General features: G+C 37.8%; 1 protein-coding gene across 1 annotated transcript in view; it reads left to right on the plus strand.

The window, feature by feature from the left end:
* The first annotated feature begins 2,357 nt into the window (after positions 1-2,357).
* LOC122560880 (aldehyde dehydrogenase 1A1-like) overlaps positions 2,358-21,470 on the plus strand; it is a 72,450-nt gene continuing 53,337 nt past the window's right edge. Inside the window, exons 1-4 of the mRNA XM_043712085.2 lie at positions 2,358-2,605; positions 3,154-3,269; positions 4,025-4,129; positions 13,087-13,227. Coding sequence (XP_043568020.1) covers positions 3,177-3,269; positions 4,025-4,129; positions 13,087-13,227 — 339 coding nt within the window. The 5' untranslated portion in view covers positions 2,358-2,605; positions 3,154-3,176. The remainder of the gene's footprint in view (positions 2,606-3,153; positions 3,270-4,024; positions 4,130-13,086; positions 13,228-21,470) is intronic.

The raw sequence follows: 21,470 nt of genomic DNA on the forward strand, positions 1-21,470 counted from the left end.
GCAGAATATTCAAACGTTTTTAAGGCAGAGATTGGTAGATTCTTGCTTATGCAGGAATGTAGAGTTGAGAGTTAAAATGAGATTAACCATGATTTTATGAATGGTGGAGCAAGCTCAAAGGGCTGAGTGGTCTACTCTTGTTTGGATGTTTGTACGATTGACCAGCTGAGGGGGTGCAGGCAAGACAGTGGCAGAATGTAATAATCAGCAGGATGTTTCCTTGCCCATGATTGACCTGATGTCATGCGAGTCAACATTTGTGGATTTTCAGGGTAAGTCCCATCCGAGTGTATATACTACTGTGCCACTACCTCTGCTTGGTTCTACTGGTGGAACAGGACATACCTGAGGTGATAATAATGATGATGACTGAGACATTACAAGTTTTGATTTCATGAATATAACTGTGTTAGGCTTCTGATTTGCCAATCTGTGAGAGAGCTCTCCCGATTTTGGCTCGAAATTGGTAAGATAGACTTTGCAGGTTCAATTGAACTAGGTTTGCTATTGTTGTGCCTCGGTTGATGTCAAGTAGTCTGTCAAGTTTTTTCCCCCTTTTTGAGATTTTATTAACAAGTTGCTAGACCACTTCAGAGGACAGTTAAGAGTCAACTGCATTGCAAGCAGTCTGGAAGCATATGCTGGCCAGATCAGATAAGGGCAACAGATTTCTTTCCCTAAAGAACATTAGTGAACCAAATGGGCTTCTTTGGAGAAGTAATGGTCTTGTGGCATTATCACAAGATTATTATTTCAGAAACTCAGGTAATGTTCTGTGGATCTGGATTCAAATTCTACCAAGTAGATAGTAGAAGTTGAATTCAATAAAAATATGGATTTAAAAGTCTAATACTGAAAGTGCTATTGATTGATGGAAAAAACCCACCTGCTTCACTAATATCCTTTCTGTAAGGAAACTAATGTCATTACCTGGTCCGGTCTACATGTGACTTCAGAACCATAGTAATGTGATTGACTCTCAACAGCCCTCTGAGCAATTAGGCCTGACTAATAATTGCTAACCTAGCCAGTGATGTACAGATCACATAAATGAATAAGAAAAAAACAACAGTGGATCAACATAGTAATTGTTAGACTTCTTAGTACCGGGTTGTTTCTTTTAATTCAAATTCAACCATCTGCCATAAGCTATAGGGTTCACATAAAATATGGGGAAATAGTGATTGTACTAAATGGAGCTGGAACAGTAAGAATCAATGCACTTTGATTCTATGATTCCAGGTACAACTTGCATATGTAACTTAACCCATTACTAGGAAAGATTTCATGATATAAATACAAAGTTACAAAGTAAGTTGGTTATGAAGGTCATACTGAAATATGGACTGAATTCAATACTTGACTGTTGCTTATTTCTTCTGATTAACTCAAGTACAGAATGATAAACATAAGTGATTAAAATGAATTAAAATTCTTAATTATATGCAGCTGCTGAATCATGGAAGTATTCACATAGTATGGACTCAGATTAGCTTCAGAAAGATTTATAAAATGTCAGAGGTTTAATAAGCCTGCATATTTCATTCTACACTCAATCACGGCATACAACTTAGTTTTGTCATGCACACTGGAATTATGCTTAGTTTGTAATGCTAATGCATCCTTTAGTAGATCGTAGGCATTTTGAAATTAGGCCATTCGAGGTTCAATATTTGTATTCTTGCCTCTGACTCAGACGGTTGTGCATTAATTTTGGGTCTTGAACATAAAACCTGGCCTGACATTCAGAAGTTCTGTTTGCTCGATGAAGCATTAAACAGACCTTTCCAGCTCAAGTAGATGCAAAATGACACCACGTAGAAAACAGCATGAATTTTTTTTCCTGCTTTTCTGGTCACTATTTAGCCTTGAACCAATCTGGTCGCTATCACAATAGTATATTTGAGATGCGGCTGTATACAAATGTATTTTCTGTGTTACAACAGTGACTACATTTCAAAAAGTACTTCATTGATCATAAAATGTGTATCCTGCAGACCTGAAAGTCACAGTGTAAATGTAAGTGTGAGCAATTATTTTTTTATGGCAAAGTAACAAGGTCAATGGGAAAATGGAGGTAATAAAGTGGAAGGGTTCAAAGTCAAGGAAGGAAGATTCAGCAACTACATTAATTTGCATGGTCATATATTTTGTGATTACATAGCAAGGAAAAGTACCAGTGATTTAATATGTGCAAGAAGAGCCAGAAATCTGACAAGTGCAAATCTCAGGAGATGTGTTAGCCAATGAATACAAGATACACTACAAAAATTTCATCAAAGATCGTGAGACAACACCTTTAAAACCCACTAACACTTCCATCTAGTAGGACAAGGTCAAATACACGGGAACACCACCACTTCAAGTTCCCCTCCAAGTCACTCACAGTCCTGGCCTGAAAATATATCGCCATTCATTCACCGCATCGAGGTCAAAATCCTGGAATTGCCTCCCTAAGGGTATTGTGTGCCAACCTAAGGCGTATGGACCGCAGCGATTCAAGAAGGCGCCTCAATGTTAACAAGGAATGGGCAATAAATTCTGGCTAGCCAGCGGCGCCTACATCCCTGAATAAGAATTTTTAAAAATCAGTTTTGACGATTTGGTAAGAAATTCAATAATTGATACTGGTGTTTCGAGTGAGGTGAGATTAGCATTGATGTCAGTTTTATTAGCCGAATATGTAAATGTATTGATCTGCTGAATTAAACTTCAAATGTATTCGGCTAAAAATAATGATGAATTTCTCATCTACCCAGCAACTCTTAATAGCGCAGATCTTTCATGATTGCTTAAGTAATGGGCTTTCATGATGTTGACGTTTATGCAGCAGTTATTTAATAAGTAACCGTCACTTTATAACCTCGACTAGTTAGGAATGATTGCAATGATCACAGGCAGTTTTCAATCTGCTGTGACTTGATTCTGTATGCTGTTGCCGAGAGGTGGGGATTTGCCCTTTGGACGTGCCCCGTGCACTGTACCGTGTTTTCAGCCAATCGGTTCTCTGACTGTTAGTAGTGTTTAATAATTCTGTTTCAACACCTTGCGGCTGACAACAGAAGTAGGCGAGTCCTGTTTTCTGTTTTAAGTTATTGTTTTGCAAGGAAAGGAAGCTTTGTTGTGTCTGAACCTGAACTACGCCTATTCCAGGAACACAAGCAAACAAGCACAACATGAGTGCCCCAGCTCCCGACCACGAAAGTGCAGCGCCCGCTCCCCGCAATGTGCCCGTGCCAGTCACTGAGCTGCAAATCAGATACACCAAGGTGAGTGCGAGCATTTCAACCCCCACAGTTCCGGCACCTACAACTCTGCTGACTGCAGCCCTGCTGTCCCCATCCGATTTGTTATTCTATATAAACATAAACTGGACTAAATCTGAACGTAAAATCTATGCATAGACATGGAATTCCGAACAATATGAATTCTTCAGCCTTAGATACGTTTTGTGTGCAATTCTAAAGAACCTAATATATGACCGAGAAATAATGGTTGTAACAATTTTATTGTTTTCTTTTAAAGAAATGCAGAAGTGTGCCCCTTCGCGTGCTCCGATAGAAGTTACCAAGAGCTGCGGTAGAACTGCGAGTCTGTAGACAGAATCTGAGCTGCAGCGAGCAGCTAATAAGCGGGTCCTGAACTCACCAGAGCTCAAAACTCTGATTGAAGTGTTTCTTGATAACTGAGAAAAAGCATGTTCTCAGATAAATACTTGTTCTCCTTTAAAAAAAAAAGAGTTTAGGGACTTCTGAGGAAACTGTGTACAGCAGGAACCTTGACCCATGTGATGTATAAAGTGCAATATTAATAGAAAGCAGGCTAACCTTTAAACGATTCACACACACATTGAAATAGCGTGCACCCCCTCCCCCCGCGTAGTGTATCGGCAGAACTAGGGCTGCATTGTACTGGAAACTGAAAGATCAGGTAAGCCAGCTGGTCACTGGAATTTCGGGTGAATTGTTTTCCGGTGGTGTTGTTTCGAATCGGTGTCCATTTTTAGGTGTTTGTTTTATTGCAGATCTTTATCAACAACGAGTGGCACAACTCCAGCAGTGGCAAGAAGTTTGCAACCTGTAACCCTGCCACAGGAGAGAAGATCTGCGAGGTGGAAGAAGGCGACAAAGTGGGTTTGCTCAATTATTTGAGTGTGTTTGAATAATTCATGCAAGGGTGCTTTTTTTTATAGTTCATTACTAACTTTCCATCAGACGTCTCACAGTTTTCACAAATCGACTGATATTAAATTATATGAACTTGAATCCATGCTTGGATTTTGCCAGTTTTGCCTGCTGCACATGTTCACCTGCATTTGGCATATTTTACTTGTTTTTCAGTGGATGAATGATGATGCTATAAGCCGAACATTATATTAATTGTAGATAATATCTTCAGCTCAATACAAAGTGTGATTGCTCTCTTGATGGCTGGGCTTGAGTGAAAGATATGCATTAACCCAAAATCTAAATTCAAGACAAACTAAGACACTATTTAGCAGTTTGAACCCTTTTTTTAACATCCATGTGCTGCAATCTGAATAAAATACAGTGCTGATATGCACATCAACAGGTAGCTTAGAAGTGACATTATGTAGATATTGACTTTAAAGTCATCATGAGAGAAATATATTGTTTGGTGATTTACAATAGCACATCATATAATTCCCACCTGCAGTTCTAAAATGAATCATTACAGAATCGACAATTCATTGAAGAACAGTAAATTTCTTAAGCTACTGTGAGTCTTACTCTGTTTTCCTCCAATGCTTAGTTAGTTAAAGTTGACAAGATCTTTGACAAGATAATTGGACAAAGAAACATGATTGTGTCAGATCTACTTGAACAATAAAGGAGGAGAAAGTGAGGACTGCAGATGCTGGAGATCAGAGCTTAAAAATGTGTTGCTGGAAAAGCACAGCAAGTCAGGCAGCATCAAAGGAGCAGGAAAATCGACGTTTCGGGCATAAGATTCCTGAAGAAGCTCTTTTGATGCTGCCTGACCTGTTGAACAATAAAGGCTTCTTTTTGAAGGCAAAGGAAGTTTCATTGTAATATTAGTAATATCTATATTTACACACAGAGTATAAACTACATGGGTTTCCTATCAGTTAAAATCTTGAAAATATCATTGATCAAAAACTGAATGGGATCAATTATAAAAGTACCTGTCATTACAAGAACAGGCCAGAGGCTGGGAATTCTGCAGTAACTCACATCCTGACATCCCAAAGCCTGTCTATAACTACAAGGTACAATTCAAGAGTGATGAAACACTTCAACTTGCTTGGATAAGTGTAGCTCTAACAAGATTCAAGAAGCTTGATGCTATTCAGGACAAAGCAATCCACATGAGTAGCATCCCATGCACCACTTTAACCGTTCACTTCCTTCCCCCATGGACCACAGTAGCAGTAGTATGTGCCATTAACAAGATTCATTGCAGTAGCTCACCAAAGCCTCCTTAAACTGCACCTCCCAAATCTAAGATCTTTAATACCCAGAAAGACAAGGGAAGAAGATATGTGGGAATAGCACCTCTTGCAAGTTCTCTTCTGAGACATATGCCATGTTGATTTGAAAACAGATAACCGTCCCTTGACTATAGTTATGTCAAAATTTTGGAACCCCCTTCCTAACAGCACTATGGATGCATCTACACCTTATAGACTGTTGTGGTTCAAAAAGATGGTCGCCATCTTCCCACATGCCATTAAGGAAAGACAATAAATGCTGCCCCAGCCAGTAATTCCAATATCTCATGACATTTTTTTTTTAAATTATGAGTTTCAAAATGTTATCATTAAGGAAATATTTTCAAGTATCCCAGAGGTCTTTAATTACATATTGAAAATTGACCCTGACATAATGTGAAAAATATTTCCTTCTAATCATAATTATGCAAATGTATTGACAGTGATATTACTCTGTGCAAGTCATATCTCATTATTAGGAACTAGAAGAGCATAGCATAGAAACCTCTAAAAGAGGAAGCTCAAAACAAAGACGAAAACAGTTAATCTTTCACCAATTTTCTTTAATCTTGCGATTACTGACAATGGAAGATGCCTTGATCTTCCAGAAAACAACATTTTGGAATACAGTGTATGGGCAATTTGAAGCATGTAAGTGCACATTTATACCTTGCTTTTAAAAATAAGTAAAAATGGATAAACCAGGCATTAAAGGTCAATCTGCCTAACATCAGCTGTTAGGGGCAATAGGCACAGACAGAATTAATTGACATTTGGAAAATTATTGGCTAATAATTAAAAACCAGCATAGATTTATTCAACTTGATTGAGTTCTTTAAAATAGTAATAGGGAGAAATTAATTAGAGTAGTCCAGCTTATGTTGTGTAGATGGACTTTAAAAATGTATTTGATAAAGTATCACATAATAGAATTGTTAACAAAATTAAGACTTCTGAAATTAAAGGTGTAATGACAACACAAATTCAAATTGACGAAGGGCGTAGAAATCAGCAAGTAATGGTTGTTTTTCAAATAGATAGAAATTTTACAATGGTGAGCCCTCTGTCTTAAGATCACTCAATAGTAATGGCCATGAGTTGTATATACAGGGCATTACACCAATGTTTTCCAGTGATGTGAAATGTATTAAACAGCAAAGAGTATAGTAACAGATATCAAGAGGGCATAGAGTGACTAATAAGATATGCAGACAAAACTGCAAATGAAATAACACAAAAGTGTGAAGGAATGCATTTTATAGGAAGAATGAAGAAAAGCAATATAAACTAAATGGTATAATTATCAAAGGTGTTACAGGAACGGACACCTAGGGTGTGTGTCCATAAATCTTTGAAAATGACAAGACAAGTTGAGAAGACTTAAAAATCATATAGATCTTTGGTATTATTAATAGAGATATAAAGTGCAAAAGTAAGAAATTTATGCTAAATCCATATGAAACATGAAACAAACCTCGGCTGGTGTACTAAGTTCAATTTGAACAACACATGAAAAAGATGTCAAGGCTTTTGAAAGTATGCAGAAGAAATACAGTAGAACAATACTATGATTGAGAGACTTTGATGAAGTTGTGTGGTAGGAGATGATAAGTTATTCTCTTTTGAACAGAGAAGTTATGAAAAGATTTGAAAGACGCATTTACATTTAAGTTTTTGTTAAGAGTTATTTGATTTATTCATTCAGGGGATGTAGTCTATTCTTAATTCTCTTGAGAGGGTGGTGGTGAGCTGCTGTAATCCACTAGCTACAGGTACACCAACAATGTTGTTAGGGGTGAATTCCAAGATTTTGAACTCAATGACACTGAAGAAATGTCAACCTATTTCCAAGTCAAGATGATAAATTGCTCAGAAAGGAAATTACAGATAGTGATGCTCCCATGCATTTAGTTAATCTTCTCCTACTGGGTCATGATTTAGAAATGCTGGTATTGGACTGGGGTGTACAAAGTTAAAAATCACACAACACCAACCTGTTGGACTAAAACCTGATTTTTAACCTCATAATAGGTAGTAGTGACCTTGGGTTTAAAATGTTCATCTGAGAAGCCTTGTGAATTTCTGCAGTGCATCTTGCAGATAGTACACACCACTATACCTCCATAGTGGAGGAAATGAATTTCTGTGAATACGCTGCAAGTCAAACAATTGCTTTGTCTTAATGATGTCAAGCTTCTTGAGTGTTGTTGGAGCTGCATCCATCCAAGCAATTGGGAAGTTTCTGTCACATGTACTTATAGATAGTGGACAGGCTTTGGGCAGTCAGGAGGTGAATTACACATTGCAGGATTCCATTTGCTACTTGTGCCACCTAATTTATATGGGTAGTCCAGTTCAGTTTCAAGTCAATGATCATCCCCAGGATGCTGAATCTGAGAGATTCAGTGCTGATAATGCCATTAAGTTTCATTATTGATTGTCCATGGATGATATTTAGATTCACTCTTTTTGGAGACAAGTATTGTCTGGCATTTGTGTGGTGTGAGTATGATTTGCCACTTATCAGCCCAAGCCTGGATATTGTCCAGGTCAAGCTGCTTTTGAACAAGGACCTTTCAGTGTTTGAGGAGTCATGAATAATACTAAACATTGTGCCATCATCAGCAAACATCTCCATTTCTGAGCTTATAATGAAGGAAAAACAATTAATGAAGCACCTCGAAATTAATGGGCCAAGGACACTGTCATGATGACCTCATGTAGTGATGTCCTGGAACTGAGATGAATGTCCTAAAACAACTGCAACCAATTTCCAGAATGAACAGGCATTATTCCAACCAGCATAGAGGTTTCCCTTAATTTCCATTGGTTCCATTTTTGCTCGGACTTTTTCATGCCACATTCAGTTGAATGCAGCCTTGATGTCAAGGGCTGTCACTCTCACCTCACCTATAGCATTCAGCTGTTTTGTCTATGTTTGAACCAAGGCTATGATGATGGCAGGATCTGAGTGGCCCTAGTGGAAGCCAAACTGGGCAACACTGAGCAGGTTATTGCTGAGCAATTGCCACTCGATAACACTGTTGATGGCACCTTATATCATTTTGCTGATGGTGGAGAGTAGATTGATGGGGCAGTAATTGGTCAGTTTGGGTGTTTTCTTTTTGTGAATAGGAGATACCCAGAAAAAATTCCACATTATCTGATAGATACCAATGTTGTAACTATACTGGAATTGTTTGGCTAGGGGTGTGGCAAGTTCTGCAGCATATGTGTTTAATACTATTGCTGGAATGCTTTTAGAGCCCACAGCCTACACAGTATCCATTGCCTCCAACCATTTCTTGATATCCTGTGGAGTAAGTCAAGTTGTTGAGGACTGATCAATTTGCTGGTAAAGTCCCCAATAATCAAATGGACAACCACCATGGAGGCATATAGGTGTGTGATAACCTAAGAAAAACAATATTGTCTAAGAGGTAAATGCTTGCTATAAGTTTTTTGTTTTTACTGGAGCAACATTAAACAAATGCATTCGCAACAAATGCATAAAGTGCATTAATATCTACCACCAAAGTGATAGGTTGCTAAAGTATGCCCTACCCACAGAAGTTAGACAAATCTAATCAGATCAATTATCATCAATTAGTGTTTGCTCAATCATTAGTGAAGTGAAGGTAAGACTTATCAAATATTGTCAAAACACAACATCTATTCACCAATAATCAGCTATTCAGTTTGATTTCTGCTAGAGTCACTGGATTCCAAACTTCATTATAGCCTTGATCCAGACAAGAACACATAATCTGAATTCCAGAAGCAAGGTATGGTTTCCTCTCAAAATGCCTTGCCAATTGGCTAAGAAAGTCACATCTGTTAGGGACTGGCAATAAACACTGGCCTTGTCAACGACACCCAGATCCCATGAAAGAATAAATAAACAGCATTGTCGGAGCTTCAAGATTAGATTAGATTCCCTATAATGTGGAAACAGGCCCTTTGGCCCAACAAGTCCACACCGGCCCTCCGAAGAGCAATCCACCCTTCTACATCCACCCCTGATTAATGCACCTAACACTATGGGTAATTTAGCATGGCTAATTCACCTGACCTGCACATCTTTGGACTGTGGGAGGAAACCAGAGCAAACCCATGCAGACATGGGGAGAATGTGCAAACTCCACACAGACAGTTATCCGAGGCAGGAATTGAACCTGGGTCCCTGGCACTGTGAGGCAGTAGTGCTAACCACTGAGCCACTCATGATTACCATCCCATGGTGGGCACCAATGATGAGAAGCTTAATTATACTAGTCATGTTAACAGTGTGACCAAAGAGCAGGCAGAGTTAGACATACTGTGACAAATTGCTCACCTCCTGCACACTTCCCTACCTAAGATCTCTCAAATCTCCATAGGAATCAATAGAAATGTAAGGGAATATTCTTCTGCATTTAGCAGAATGCTATGTGCTCACAATAGACCAATCTGATTGATTGTTGTCTCTTTCAATACGTTGAATATTCACCCATTACACTGGCATACAGTGACTGTAATTTGCATTACTCCAGATATTCTCTAATCTTACTGAAACAATACCTGTCAATCCTATTACTTCCAAGAAGGAGAAGAGCACTAAAATCCTAGAAACACAAGTATTGTCAGTTCTCCTCCAAATTTTGCGTCACCTAATTATGGACATTTATTGTTTTTGGTTTATCATTATGGATCAATATTCCAGGATTCTCTTGTAATCTTCATGTGAATACCAGTGTAGTATTTTTTTTAAAAAAGGCTTACACTCTCAGGCTGACTAGAGACAAGTAGAAAATGCAACAAAATGACAACATCATGTTTGTACATGATTCAGTTTTGTGCAGTGACTAAAATGTTAGGACTAGAGATTGTGCCAATTTACTTGTAAGTTGATGTCCACCTGAATTTTGAGTAGGGTTCAGTTCCATTGACAGTAGCTCCCATTAGAAACAGCTATATTTGAATCAGAAGAGATATTTTACACACCAATGTTGTTTAAGGCTTAGACTGCCTATATTGACAGTTAATGCTTCCATTCAATAACATGAGTGGTACAAGTTGCCCATTTTGAGTGATAATTTTAAAAATGCTCTTAGCTCTCATCAAGAAATGCTAGATGCAAAATTGGCTAACATTCTTAGTGGAGTCACATATGTGTTTTGAGCTCAGTGGCTTTTATATTTAATGTATTTTTGCTACTGTAGATTCAAGAAACATTGCTTACTACTATAATATACTAAGTTCTTTCATTCCTGATACCATTATCCTTCCTACTTAAATTGATATTACAGGATTTTCACATTCATAATGCAAGACAAAGTATCGTGCAATGATAAGATGCAGTTTGAATCTAATGTGTTCTCACAGAATGAATTTCTGAGCCATTTTGGATTGGTTCAAAGAAAAGAATAAAAGCATTCAATATCATCCAAACAACTCGTACATATCTCCTCGAGATACTTGCCATTGATAGGAGCCTGGAACAAGGTTGTTCGGAAGACAACATTGTACTAACAATCAGACATTTAAAGAAATGGACAAACCTTAAATCAAAATAAGAGAAAAGAATTAAATTTTAGTTCACATTTTAAAGAAAGCTCACTGCTATTTCTTAAACAAGTTAAGAACATTAACAATTTGTTAGTTTACTTTTGTTCAAATGTCTAAGATAAAATTGTGAGAAGTAATTTCAAACATGCAGTGATAAGTGTAATTTAGGGCTATAAGTTAAATTGTTGTAATTAAAAGGGAGAATTCTGTTTACGTTGAATAAAAAGCATACACGTACTCAAGATTAAATTACCACTAATTTTGGTTTCTCTGATATTTGACCAGGCAGGAATTACGAGATGAACAATAATTGAATTACCTTGATCCATTTTTTGACAGCTCATGTAGAGCTCTGTTTCACTGCCATTCATTTTCCATATACAGAAGAGTCCATGAATAATGCTATTATTCCCACAGGTGCATTTTTCTATAACTAATTACTGGGTCAGAGATTGTATTTTTGTTGGTTTTAGTCAAACAGAAGAAGGAGCCTTTTTTTCTCTTTCTTTATCTATTCCTTTTTGTGTTTCCTGTCCATTTCCTAACTATCATAAATATAAAATATTAAAACATAAAATGTTGGAAATGCACATTTGATCAGATGTCATCTGAAAGAAAACTGTTTCTGCTCTCAAGTCTTAGACCATTCTCACAAACAGGTCTTGACACCTGTTACCTTTAAAGTTGTTTATTCTTACCTTATGATCTAGCTTTTTTAATAAGTTGACCAGGAAGCAGACAGAAAATCCTCACAGACAACTATTTAAATCCCTTTATCCCTAATTTATCAAGTGTGAATTTATTGCCTAAGCTAGTTATCCTGAAAAGGCAGTGTGAGCTGTCTTCTTGGATTACTTTGACCATTTGAATACAACTAAATGTCTTGCTAGGTCAGGTCTGAGGGTAGTTATGCATTAGCCACTTTGGTGGAAAATTGGAGTCATGCATAAACCAAATCAGGTAAAGATGACAAAGGACATTTCTTGGATATATATGGCAACCTGAGAGATAGGGTTATTATACAGATCAGGTAGCATGTAATTGAATAATGAAATCGACATGAGCTGTTGAATGGTCAATCTCGATGTTATAGAAGAAGAGATTTTGTTTTTTGTATTTTGTTCCTTTTGATTTAAGACAAAGCCAAATCACTTCTATTTAAGAATGTAATGTTGTTAAGTTCATAAGCATCAAAAGCAATGAGTTAGAATTACAAGTGCCATCTCATTTTGGATGCTCTGGGGGGCATAGAGTAGAATCCTACAATAAGGCCCGAAGTACCCCAATGTTGGCATCATTTCTGTGGAGCCTGTGAGATGTAGATGGTGACAGTAACCATGGTTGCAGCAGCTCTCAGTTATGTAAGACAGGAAGGGTGTGAGTGCAACTGAGTCACAGGATGCGCAGTCGGATGGGAAGTGTTACAAATGGGGAAGAAGGGTAGCCCTGCGAATCCACATTCAGATGTATTTTAAAAATTTATCCCATTGGTTTCTGCTTAATGAGTGGTTTCTTTAAGAACTATCTCTTAGCTCTGCACATAAACTCTGTATTCCGGCCTGCAGCTAACATCAATACTGACTGGTGACATCAGAACAAATAATCTGTATTAGAGGCATTTACGAGTCCTTTGAACTTCGCCAATTTGGTGGACAGTGTCCTGCAAACTCCATGTGAACTTGCTGCCTACTATATAGGAGCCTTTGCTCTTTGGTGAATTTCTGGGCCTATTTCTTTCTCAGTATGTTAGCTTTAATTCTTTCTTCAATTACTTGCTATTCATTTAATGATGTTTTTCTTCATTTTGTAAATAAATCTGTGCCCCAAAATATATTGCATTTAACTATGGAAAAGCTAAAGATGAATGCCTCATTGCATATATTGTAATCATTCCCTGCAGCTTTAATATGTAATGTGCTGAATATCTTCATGTTGCATCCAGAAGAACATTTTAATTTTAACTGTTGCGTTATAATAGATTACAATGTTGCCTAATTATAACAGCCATAACCTTCACTTTTAAGTTTTCACAAGACACACTGTGACTGTGCATTGTTACCTTTAAGGTGGATGTTGACAAAGCAGTAAAAGCAGCTCGGGAAGCTTTTCAGATTGGATCGACATGGCGCAGGATGGATGCTTCTGGAAGAGGGAGGCTTTTACATAACCTTGCTGATTTGATGGAACGGGATCGTGTTATATTAAGCGTGAGTTATACTTTACATTTCCATGATGATACATGTGGAAGATTTCAACATTAATGATATACCGGTGTACTAAAAGTGCTGCTTACAAATTTAAACATAACAAACAACTAGAGCAAGTCTTCTAGTTGGGCATTCCCATTATTCTTTTAATTAGTGGAATTATTTTAAGAGCACACATAGATACAAATGCTCTAAAACAGCAGCTGTCTCTTAAAATTGTAATATTCAATTTAAATAATTATCCTGTACATTAGCAGTACTTTGTTACATGGTGCTATTACTTCCAGTCAACAAAATAAGTCGTTGAGTTATAGAGTTATAGAGCACGGAAATAGACCCTTCGATCCAACTCGTGCACACCAACCAGATATCCTAAATTATTTTAGGCCAGCATTTGGCCCATGTCCCTCTAAAACCCTTCCTATTCATATACCCACCCAGATGTCTCTTATATGTTGTAATTATACCAGCCTCCACCACTCCCTCTGGCAGTTCATTCCAAGCATGCACCACCCTTTGCTTGAAATAGTTGCCCCTTAGATCCCTTTTACATCTTTCCCCTCTCACCTTAAACCTATGCCCTCTAGTTTTGGACTCCCCTACCCTGGGGCTATGACCTTGGCTGTCCACCTATCCATGCCCCTCACGATTTTATAAACTTCTAAACAATCACCCCTCAGAATGTTTGCATCTGTGTCGGCACAATTACTTTTCAAGGCAATAATAATCAATGAGCTAGAATTTGGTCAGGAATTGTTTTCTAAGTTGCTACCTTCAAATAATTCAGATACTGTAAGAAATTAGGAATTAAATTGTATCCTAGCCTTTAATACATAGAGATTGGAGTATAAAAATTGATAAAGTCTTACTGAATTACATAAGACCTTCATGAGACCACACCAGTTTACAGACTTGAATTCCTTCCCCAAGGAAGAATGCATTCACGTTAGAAGAAGTAGATCAATGATTGATTCATGGGGGAAAAGGATTGTCCTTTGTGAAGAGATTGAGTAGACAAAGCCTACATTCTCCCAACTTTAGAAGAATGAGAGATGATCTCACTGAAACATAAAATTCTTATAGGAGTTAACAGGGCAAATATTGGCTTTTCCACTGAATGACACTCACAGTCTTAAAGTAAGGGATTATCATTTAGAACTAGAATGAGGACAAATTTCTTCACTCAAAGGATTGTGGATTTTTGGAATTTTTCATCCAGTACAGTTGTGAATGCTTAGCCAGTGAATATATTCACAACATGGGTTGTTATATTTTTGGTTAATAAGGGAACTGAGGATTTTTTTTTAAGAAAGGGTAGGTGTAACTGAGGTAGGATCTCAGCCATAATCTTACAATAATCAGAGCAGACTTGAAGGACCAAATGGCCAACTGCTGCTGCTACTACTTCTAATGTTTTTATGCAAGATCAAAACAATAGCCAAGATAATTTCTGAAAGGATTCATTGTTGTAATGTTCTGAGCCAAAGTACCTGTGTGTGGGCTCTGCCAAAACAGTGGTGCTGAGAACCTCCACTCCTAAACTGGCTGACCAAGGTTGGGCAGATCTCCCATTTTCATACTGCTATACCATTGTGATTGTCCTGCAGAAGGGACTAGTGGATTGCTATATACTGAAACATTAACAGCCATTTCTTCTCACCTAACTGACATGGAAGACTGTTTTCTTTCACAGCTAATTGATTTCCATATAAAAGCAACTGATTTCCTTGCGTTGGTGATTTGCTTTTTTTGCTGACCCTCAAGCCTGGAGGCCTCCACAGCAAATTTGTCAGATGAAGGATCAATAGCTTCACTCTGAGTCCTTTTTACTGGATTGCCATGACTCAAATTGTTTATGCAAATCAGAGGCACCACGTTTCTACCACCAGTCAGCAGGCTTCACAAGACTTTGCCATTCTTGGTGATAATATTATATTGTGCAGCCTCTGCCAGTAGAGCAGATGGGGTTTTGGGGCATAATGATCGGCTAGTTAAAATCAAACCCAAAGAGTCTATATCCATTGTTATTTATAATCCATGATATCTTGCTGTTGTGGGGCAAAACTTCCTCCAGTTTATCCTTTCAAACTATTTCATAGATTTGAAAAAATCTGTAAGATCCAATGTAAAACAAATGTTCCACTTAAAATCACAGTTTTTTTTTCAAGATTTTCCACATATACCTTTCATTTTTACTCTACTTTTAACACATATTTTTCCCTTGATGGCAATACCACAACCTGCAAGTTCAACTCCAATGCACACACCAACCTGTCTTGGAAACATATTGCTGTTTGTTCCGAGTCACTGGATCAAAATCGTGGAACTCCCTCCCTAATAGCATTGTGAGTGTCTGTTTTGTTCATGGATTGCCGTGGTTCAAGAAGATACATCACTATACAATGTCTGGATTAAGCAGCAACACCCATATCCCTGCCTCACCGTCACTGTTGCCACTCTACTATACAGTATGATTTTCTAACTATGGCCTCAATCATGTCCTGTACAAATTCAGCACAACTTTCCTTTGTATTCCGTGGCTTATGTTAAAACAATAATTGGATTTGCTTTTTAGTGGCTTTTTCTATCTCAGTTCCATCTTTAATTATTCATGAATCGGCACTGTTTGCTAAAATATTATCTATCAAGGTATACTTGACTTCACTCTTAATTTTCCAAAATGAGTCACCACACATTTCTCTTCATTAAACTGAATCTGCTATGGATCTGCTTATTCTTTTAACCTGTGTCCTGCATCAATTCTTTCCTCTAATTCTTGAGGTTTGCCTTGCTGCCTAATTTATTTCCATCAGAAATACACATGTTCCTCCAGGTGTGGTCCCACTAAGGCCCTGTATAATTGCAGAAAGACACCCCTGCTCCTGTACTCTAATCCTCCTGCTATGAAGACCAACGTACTATTTGCCTTCTTCACTGCCTGCTGCACGTGCATGTTTACTTCCGGCAACTGATGTACAAGGACACCCAGGTCATGTTGCACCTCTACCTTTCCCAAACTGTTGGCATTCAGATAATAATCTGCCTTCCTGTTCTTGCTGCTAAAGTGGATAACTGCTCATTTATCCATTTACATTTCATCTTCCACTCAGCTGGTCCAAATCAAGGCATTTCTGCACCCTGCTCAAAGTTCATCCTCCCACCTAGCTTTGTACCATCTGCAAATTTGGAAATATTACATTTAGTTCCCTCATCTAAGTCATTAACACATATTGTAAATAGGTAGAAGCCAAGCCTGGACCACTGCTGTACCCCATTCGTTACTCGGAAAAAGACCCCTTTATTCCTGCTGTTTGTTTCCTGTCTGCCAGCCAGTTCTTGATCCATGTCAGTATGCAATCCCCAATCCCAAGTGCTTTAATGTTACGTTGCTAATCTCTTATGCAGAAACTTATCAATTTATCCTATATTTGTAAAAATAAAAAACCAAGGAGGCTTCTGCAGGTTCCTGGGGAACAAAAGTGGCCCACTTTCTGCAAGTCTGAACACCAGCCATTAACCTACTCTTTGGTTTCTGTCTCTTTCTTTGATTTTAAATCAGTTTGGAGAATTATTAGACATGGCCATTAAAAAAGTCAGGCCACCTTGACAATTGTAAAGGAGTAGGTGTTGCAGATTAGCTAAGTCTCAGCATACAGTGGCCACTGACAATTTAACAATAATTATATTTAAACACAACGTAAGTGATAGTGGGAAATCAATAGGCACGTCTTCCGCTCACTCTCATTATTCTATCTTTTTTAAAGTCAATCAGTTCAAACCTAATATGACAGACTTCGAAACTGTTGGATCCTAAACTCAGATTTTCAAGTTCAGGACATTACCATGGCACCAAATACTGTGTGCTGTTTTGGTCTCCTTACTTAAGGAAATATGTAAATACTTTGAAGGCATTTCAGAGGAGGCTCACTATATTGATAGCTGGAATCAGCAGATTGGCTTATGTAAATACGTTGGACATGCTGGGCTTGTTTCCACTGGAGTTTAGAAGACTGACGGTGATTTGATTGAACGTATAAGATGCTAAATGGTCTTGACAGAGTGAACACAGAAAGATTATTTCTTTTTGTGGGTGATTCTTGAATGAAGGGATATTGTTTTAAAATTGATGGCCACCTTTTTGGGAGAGAGATGAGGAGAAACTTTTCCACTCAAAGGTTTGTGAAATTTTTGAACTCTGGCTCTGAAGATGACAACACAGGATGATTTTGTATTTGCAAACCAGACTTAAATAATTCTTTTCGGCAAGAGAATCAAAGCTTTTCAAGAGGACATGGGAGTATGGAATCCAAAACACAAACAGATTAATCAGAATCTTACTGAATAGTAGGACAGGCTCCTTTTTATTATGTTCTACCACACTTGAACAGTCAGCAAGCTAGTTAATCTGTAGGCAATATATGGTCAACATTCTTCAAGGGGAGGTGATGGCCTAGTGGTATTATCACTAGACTATTAATCCAGAGACCCAGAGAATGTTCTAGGGACCTGAGTTTGAATCCCACCATGGCAGATGGTGAAGTTTGAATTCAATAAAAATATGGAATTAAATGTCTAATGAGGTCCAGGAAACCACTGTCGATTGTAGGGAGAAACCTATCTGGTTCACTAATGGCCTTAGGGAAGGAAATCTGCTGTCCTTACCTGGTCTGGCCTGTGTGTGATGTCAGATCCACAGATATGCGGGTGACTTTCAACAGCTTTCTGGACAATGAAGGATGGGCAATAAATGCTGGCCCACATTCTGTGAATAATTAAAGAAAATCATGCTACAATGAACAAGACTACCCTTGATGTACTTCTTTATTACAGTATCAGTGTATGTTGAAACCCCAGTTTGGTGGTAGGTAGACATGTCCCTATTGTGAGTTAAGTTTCATTCATTTGAGTAAGGAAAATGGTCAGAGTGTGCAAACAAGGGAAAGCCAAAGGCATATTCCCAAAATTTCCAAGAATTAAATTGGGACACAACAGAAGTATTTAAAAAAGTGTTCAGTGCTATGGTTTCTAGCTCTATGTGTGTCCAGTGGGGAAAAGCATGTCATTAAAATCTGCTGAGCAATTGGAAACAAAGGTCTCCACAAATGTAGTAAGCACGATAAACAGTTGAAGAAATAAAAGACCTCCAAAAGATAAAGACTATATTTAGGGTACCAATTAAGAGTCAGATTAGAATTCTGTATTTGTTAACCAGAGTTTATGCAAATAGACAAAAGCCTCAGAATCCATAGACCACTTTGTGATCAGATGCAAAGAAAAGGACTCATTATGTGACTTTTCAGATGAGCAAATTGATTTGTTGGTTGTCATATATACAATTATGGAAGCCTTCCAGAAATATTTTCTACACAAACTGATATTATAGCATCATGAGTTACTGAAAGATAGATACTTGTGGGTCAATGAAACTTACAAGTCTTAAATATATCTCAATGATTGACACAATCACTAAAACACCAAACACGGCAAGACATGTGGCCATCAGCATGTATCAAGGAAAACCCCAGCATTCAATCAATTTTGCAAATCATATCACAAATAAAGGTCAGTGGCAGAGGGACTAGAGCAAAGGTTAATGTAGCTGCAAAGAGCTTTGCTCTGACCCAAACAGGCCATGTTCAAGGAGTACTTTGAAGCTACAATAAAGTCCACCTGGTATTGTGCCAGAGGAGAATACATGAAGTAATCAACAAAAAGAGAATCTTACAATGTATATGATAAGACAAAGACTCATGGACACATGTCTCACACTATCAATTTTGTGGAAAACATCAATGTCATCACATTCTCCAAAATATTTGCAAAAATTCAAACTGTCGTTAGGCAATTGATGAATATTTGTTATCAGCTAAGGGCAACTGCCAATTTACTAGTCTTGTGAATTCTAAACAAATGCGTACTCACAGACATGGGAAGTCATAACGAAACCTGTGAATATATACATTTAATTAATTCCTCATGCAGAATCAATACTGCAGGAGTACAAGTACAATCAATCTGCCTAGGCATCTACATTGTGGGGCCAGCAATTGGAGGGATACCAGAGTGCTTGTGGGAGTGTGGTAGTGTCCCTATCTCTGCACCAAGAGGCCTAGGTTTAAGTCCCACCTGCTCAGAGGTGCATCATACATTTCCGAACAGAATAGCTAGAAAGACTATCTTGTAGGTATACCAAGATGCTCTAATCTCACACTAATCTCAATCCATATAATCCGTCAAACCTCAGAGACCGAATAGAACTGTAACATACTTATGGAACTGAATATGAAAGAAATAAAAGAAACACTACTTTATTCTGAATATAAATTGCTAATCGCTAGCTCTCTGCTGTGGACAAAAAGTTAAAGTTAAAGAGAAAGAGGCTAAATTTCTAGCTCAGAATTAATCCAAACTTGAGACCATTATGCCTGAGATGACATTTTTAGCGAATACCTCTGCTCTGCTTCCATAATGAATGAAGAGCTTGAAGAGAAATAAAGTGAGCAGAATAAATTACAAGCTCTGTAGCATCAATTCAATGAAACCTTTGATAGTTTACAGGAAGATCTGGAGCAACCTGCATGCAAAACTTATCAGACTCTGCAGGAGCAGCTGCAGACAGATTAGACTGAACTCAAACCAATATTGGAGTAAATGACAGACCTGCAGAAATACATGGAAATGCACAGTGCAACAAAAAGGAGCTACAAGTCATTCACAAGACAGACCTATTGAAAATAATAATGAACAATAAAGCTCTAGCCAAATATTTTAAGCAAGGTTTAGAGAAAGCCCAACAACTACTGAAACAGCACGTGAAAGACCACGCTTCAAATAAAACATAAAGGGTAATATTGAAGAGGTTGGACAATTATTAGAGCAGGGTATGAAGAAAAACCAACAGGAGGCTAAAACTTTGAAAAACTTTGAAGAAACCTGTGTTTAAAACCAAAGCTTTCAAAATGAGCTGATGACATTATAGAAGTTTATAAAATCACGAGGGGCATAGACAGGATGAATAATCAAATTTTTTTCCCCTGGGTAAGGGAGTCCAAAACTACAGGGCATAAGTTTAAGGTGAGAGGGGAAAGATTTAAAAGAGAGCTAAGATGCAATTTTTCATGCAGAGGTACGAGTATAGAATGAGCTGCCAGAGGAAATAGTGGAGGTTGGTACTGTTATAACATTAAAAAGTTATTTAGATCAGTATACGAATAAGAAGGGTTTAGAGGGATATGGGCCTAATGCTAGCAAATGAAACTAGATTAATTTAGGGTATCTGGTCGGCTTGGGCGAGTTGGACCGAAGGATCTATTTCCATGCTGTATATCTCTGACACTATGGCTCTATAAATCTTAATAAAATCAAATGATTAAATGTCAAGAACACCTGAACAACTTGTAACAGCTCGAGAAAGGAATCAATCAATGGTTAATCTGAAACAAAACTTGGCTGTAGTGCATTAGGATAAGCCCGTTCTGGAACAGCAGCTGCAGTCTGTGAAAGAAAAATGGGCAATTCAAATAAGAATGACAGGCAATATCACTGTTGACTGTGGAAATTGATGCACCTCCAGACAAAGTCATCTTCAAGAGATCTGGAAGTATCAGCGAATTACTGGTATGCTTAGAGACTCATCAGCTCACTTGTTAATGTAAATAATTAAACTTTCTTTTGAAAAGGAGGTGGTTTCCATAAGTATACTTTGCCTTCAAGAAAGCTTACCTTTCAGGACTCCACATGTCTGTCTACAGTGTTGCCAATCTGCCTATCAGTTAGTTTGCTGTGGATTTTCAAATGGTGTGCACCACAAATAGCAGCTGTCCCAATATTTGCTTCATAACTTGTAGATTTTTTACTGTTTTAAATACATTAACTCACTGAGCTAATCAATCTATGAAGAATGATTAATCAATGTGAATGTAATTTGTTTTGTTCTAATGTCTGAGAGTAATTTGAAACAGTGACTTAAATATGTCAAAAAAAGCATGTGATGCAGTCAAATGCTTCACAGAATACTTGTGATGTTAATCGATTAAATATCTATGCAACTGAGTTTTATGACGACAGAGAAAGTAGGCTGGGGCCATTAGTTTAGTTGCGCCTTAGGTTCAAAAGAATCAGGAGGACAGCTGGCTCAGTGGAAGGGTCTTGGTTTGTACGGTCTCTAAGTTATGACAGTTTGTATGAAAGTTTGTAAGTTAAAACGAGGCTACAGAAGTGAACAGAGGTTCAGGCAAGCAGAA

Source organism: Chiloscyllium plagiosum, unplaced genomic scaffold (genome assembly GCF_037043375.1).
Source record: "Chiloscyllium plagiosum isolate Xiang-an unplaced genomic scaffold, Cpla_swu_hap1 HiC_scaffold_2, whole genome shotgun sequence".
In the NCBI taxonomy this organism is placed as follows: Eukaryota; Metazoa; Chordata; class Chondrichthyes; order Orectolobiformes; family Hemiscylliidae; genus Chiloscyllium; species Chiloscyllium plagiosum.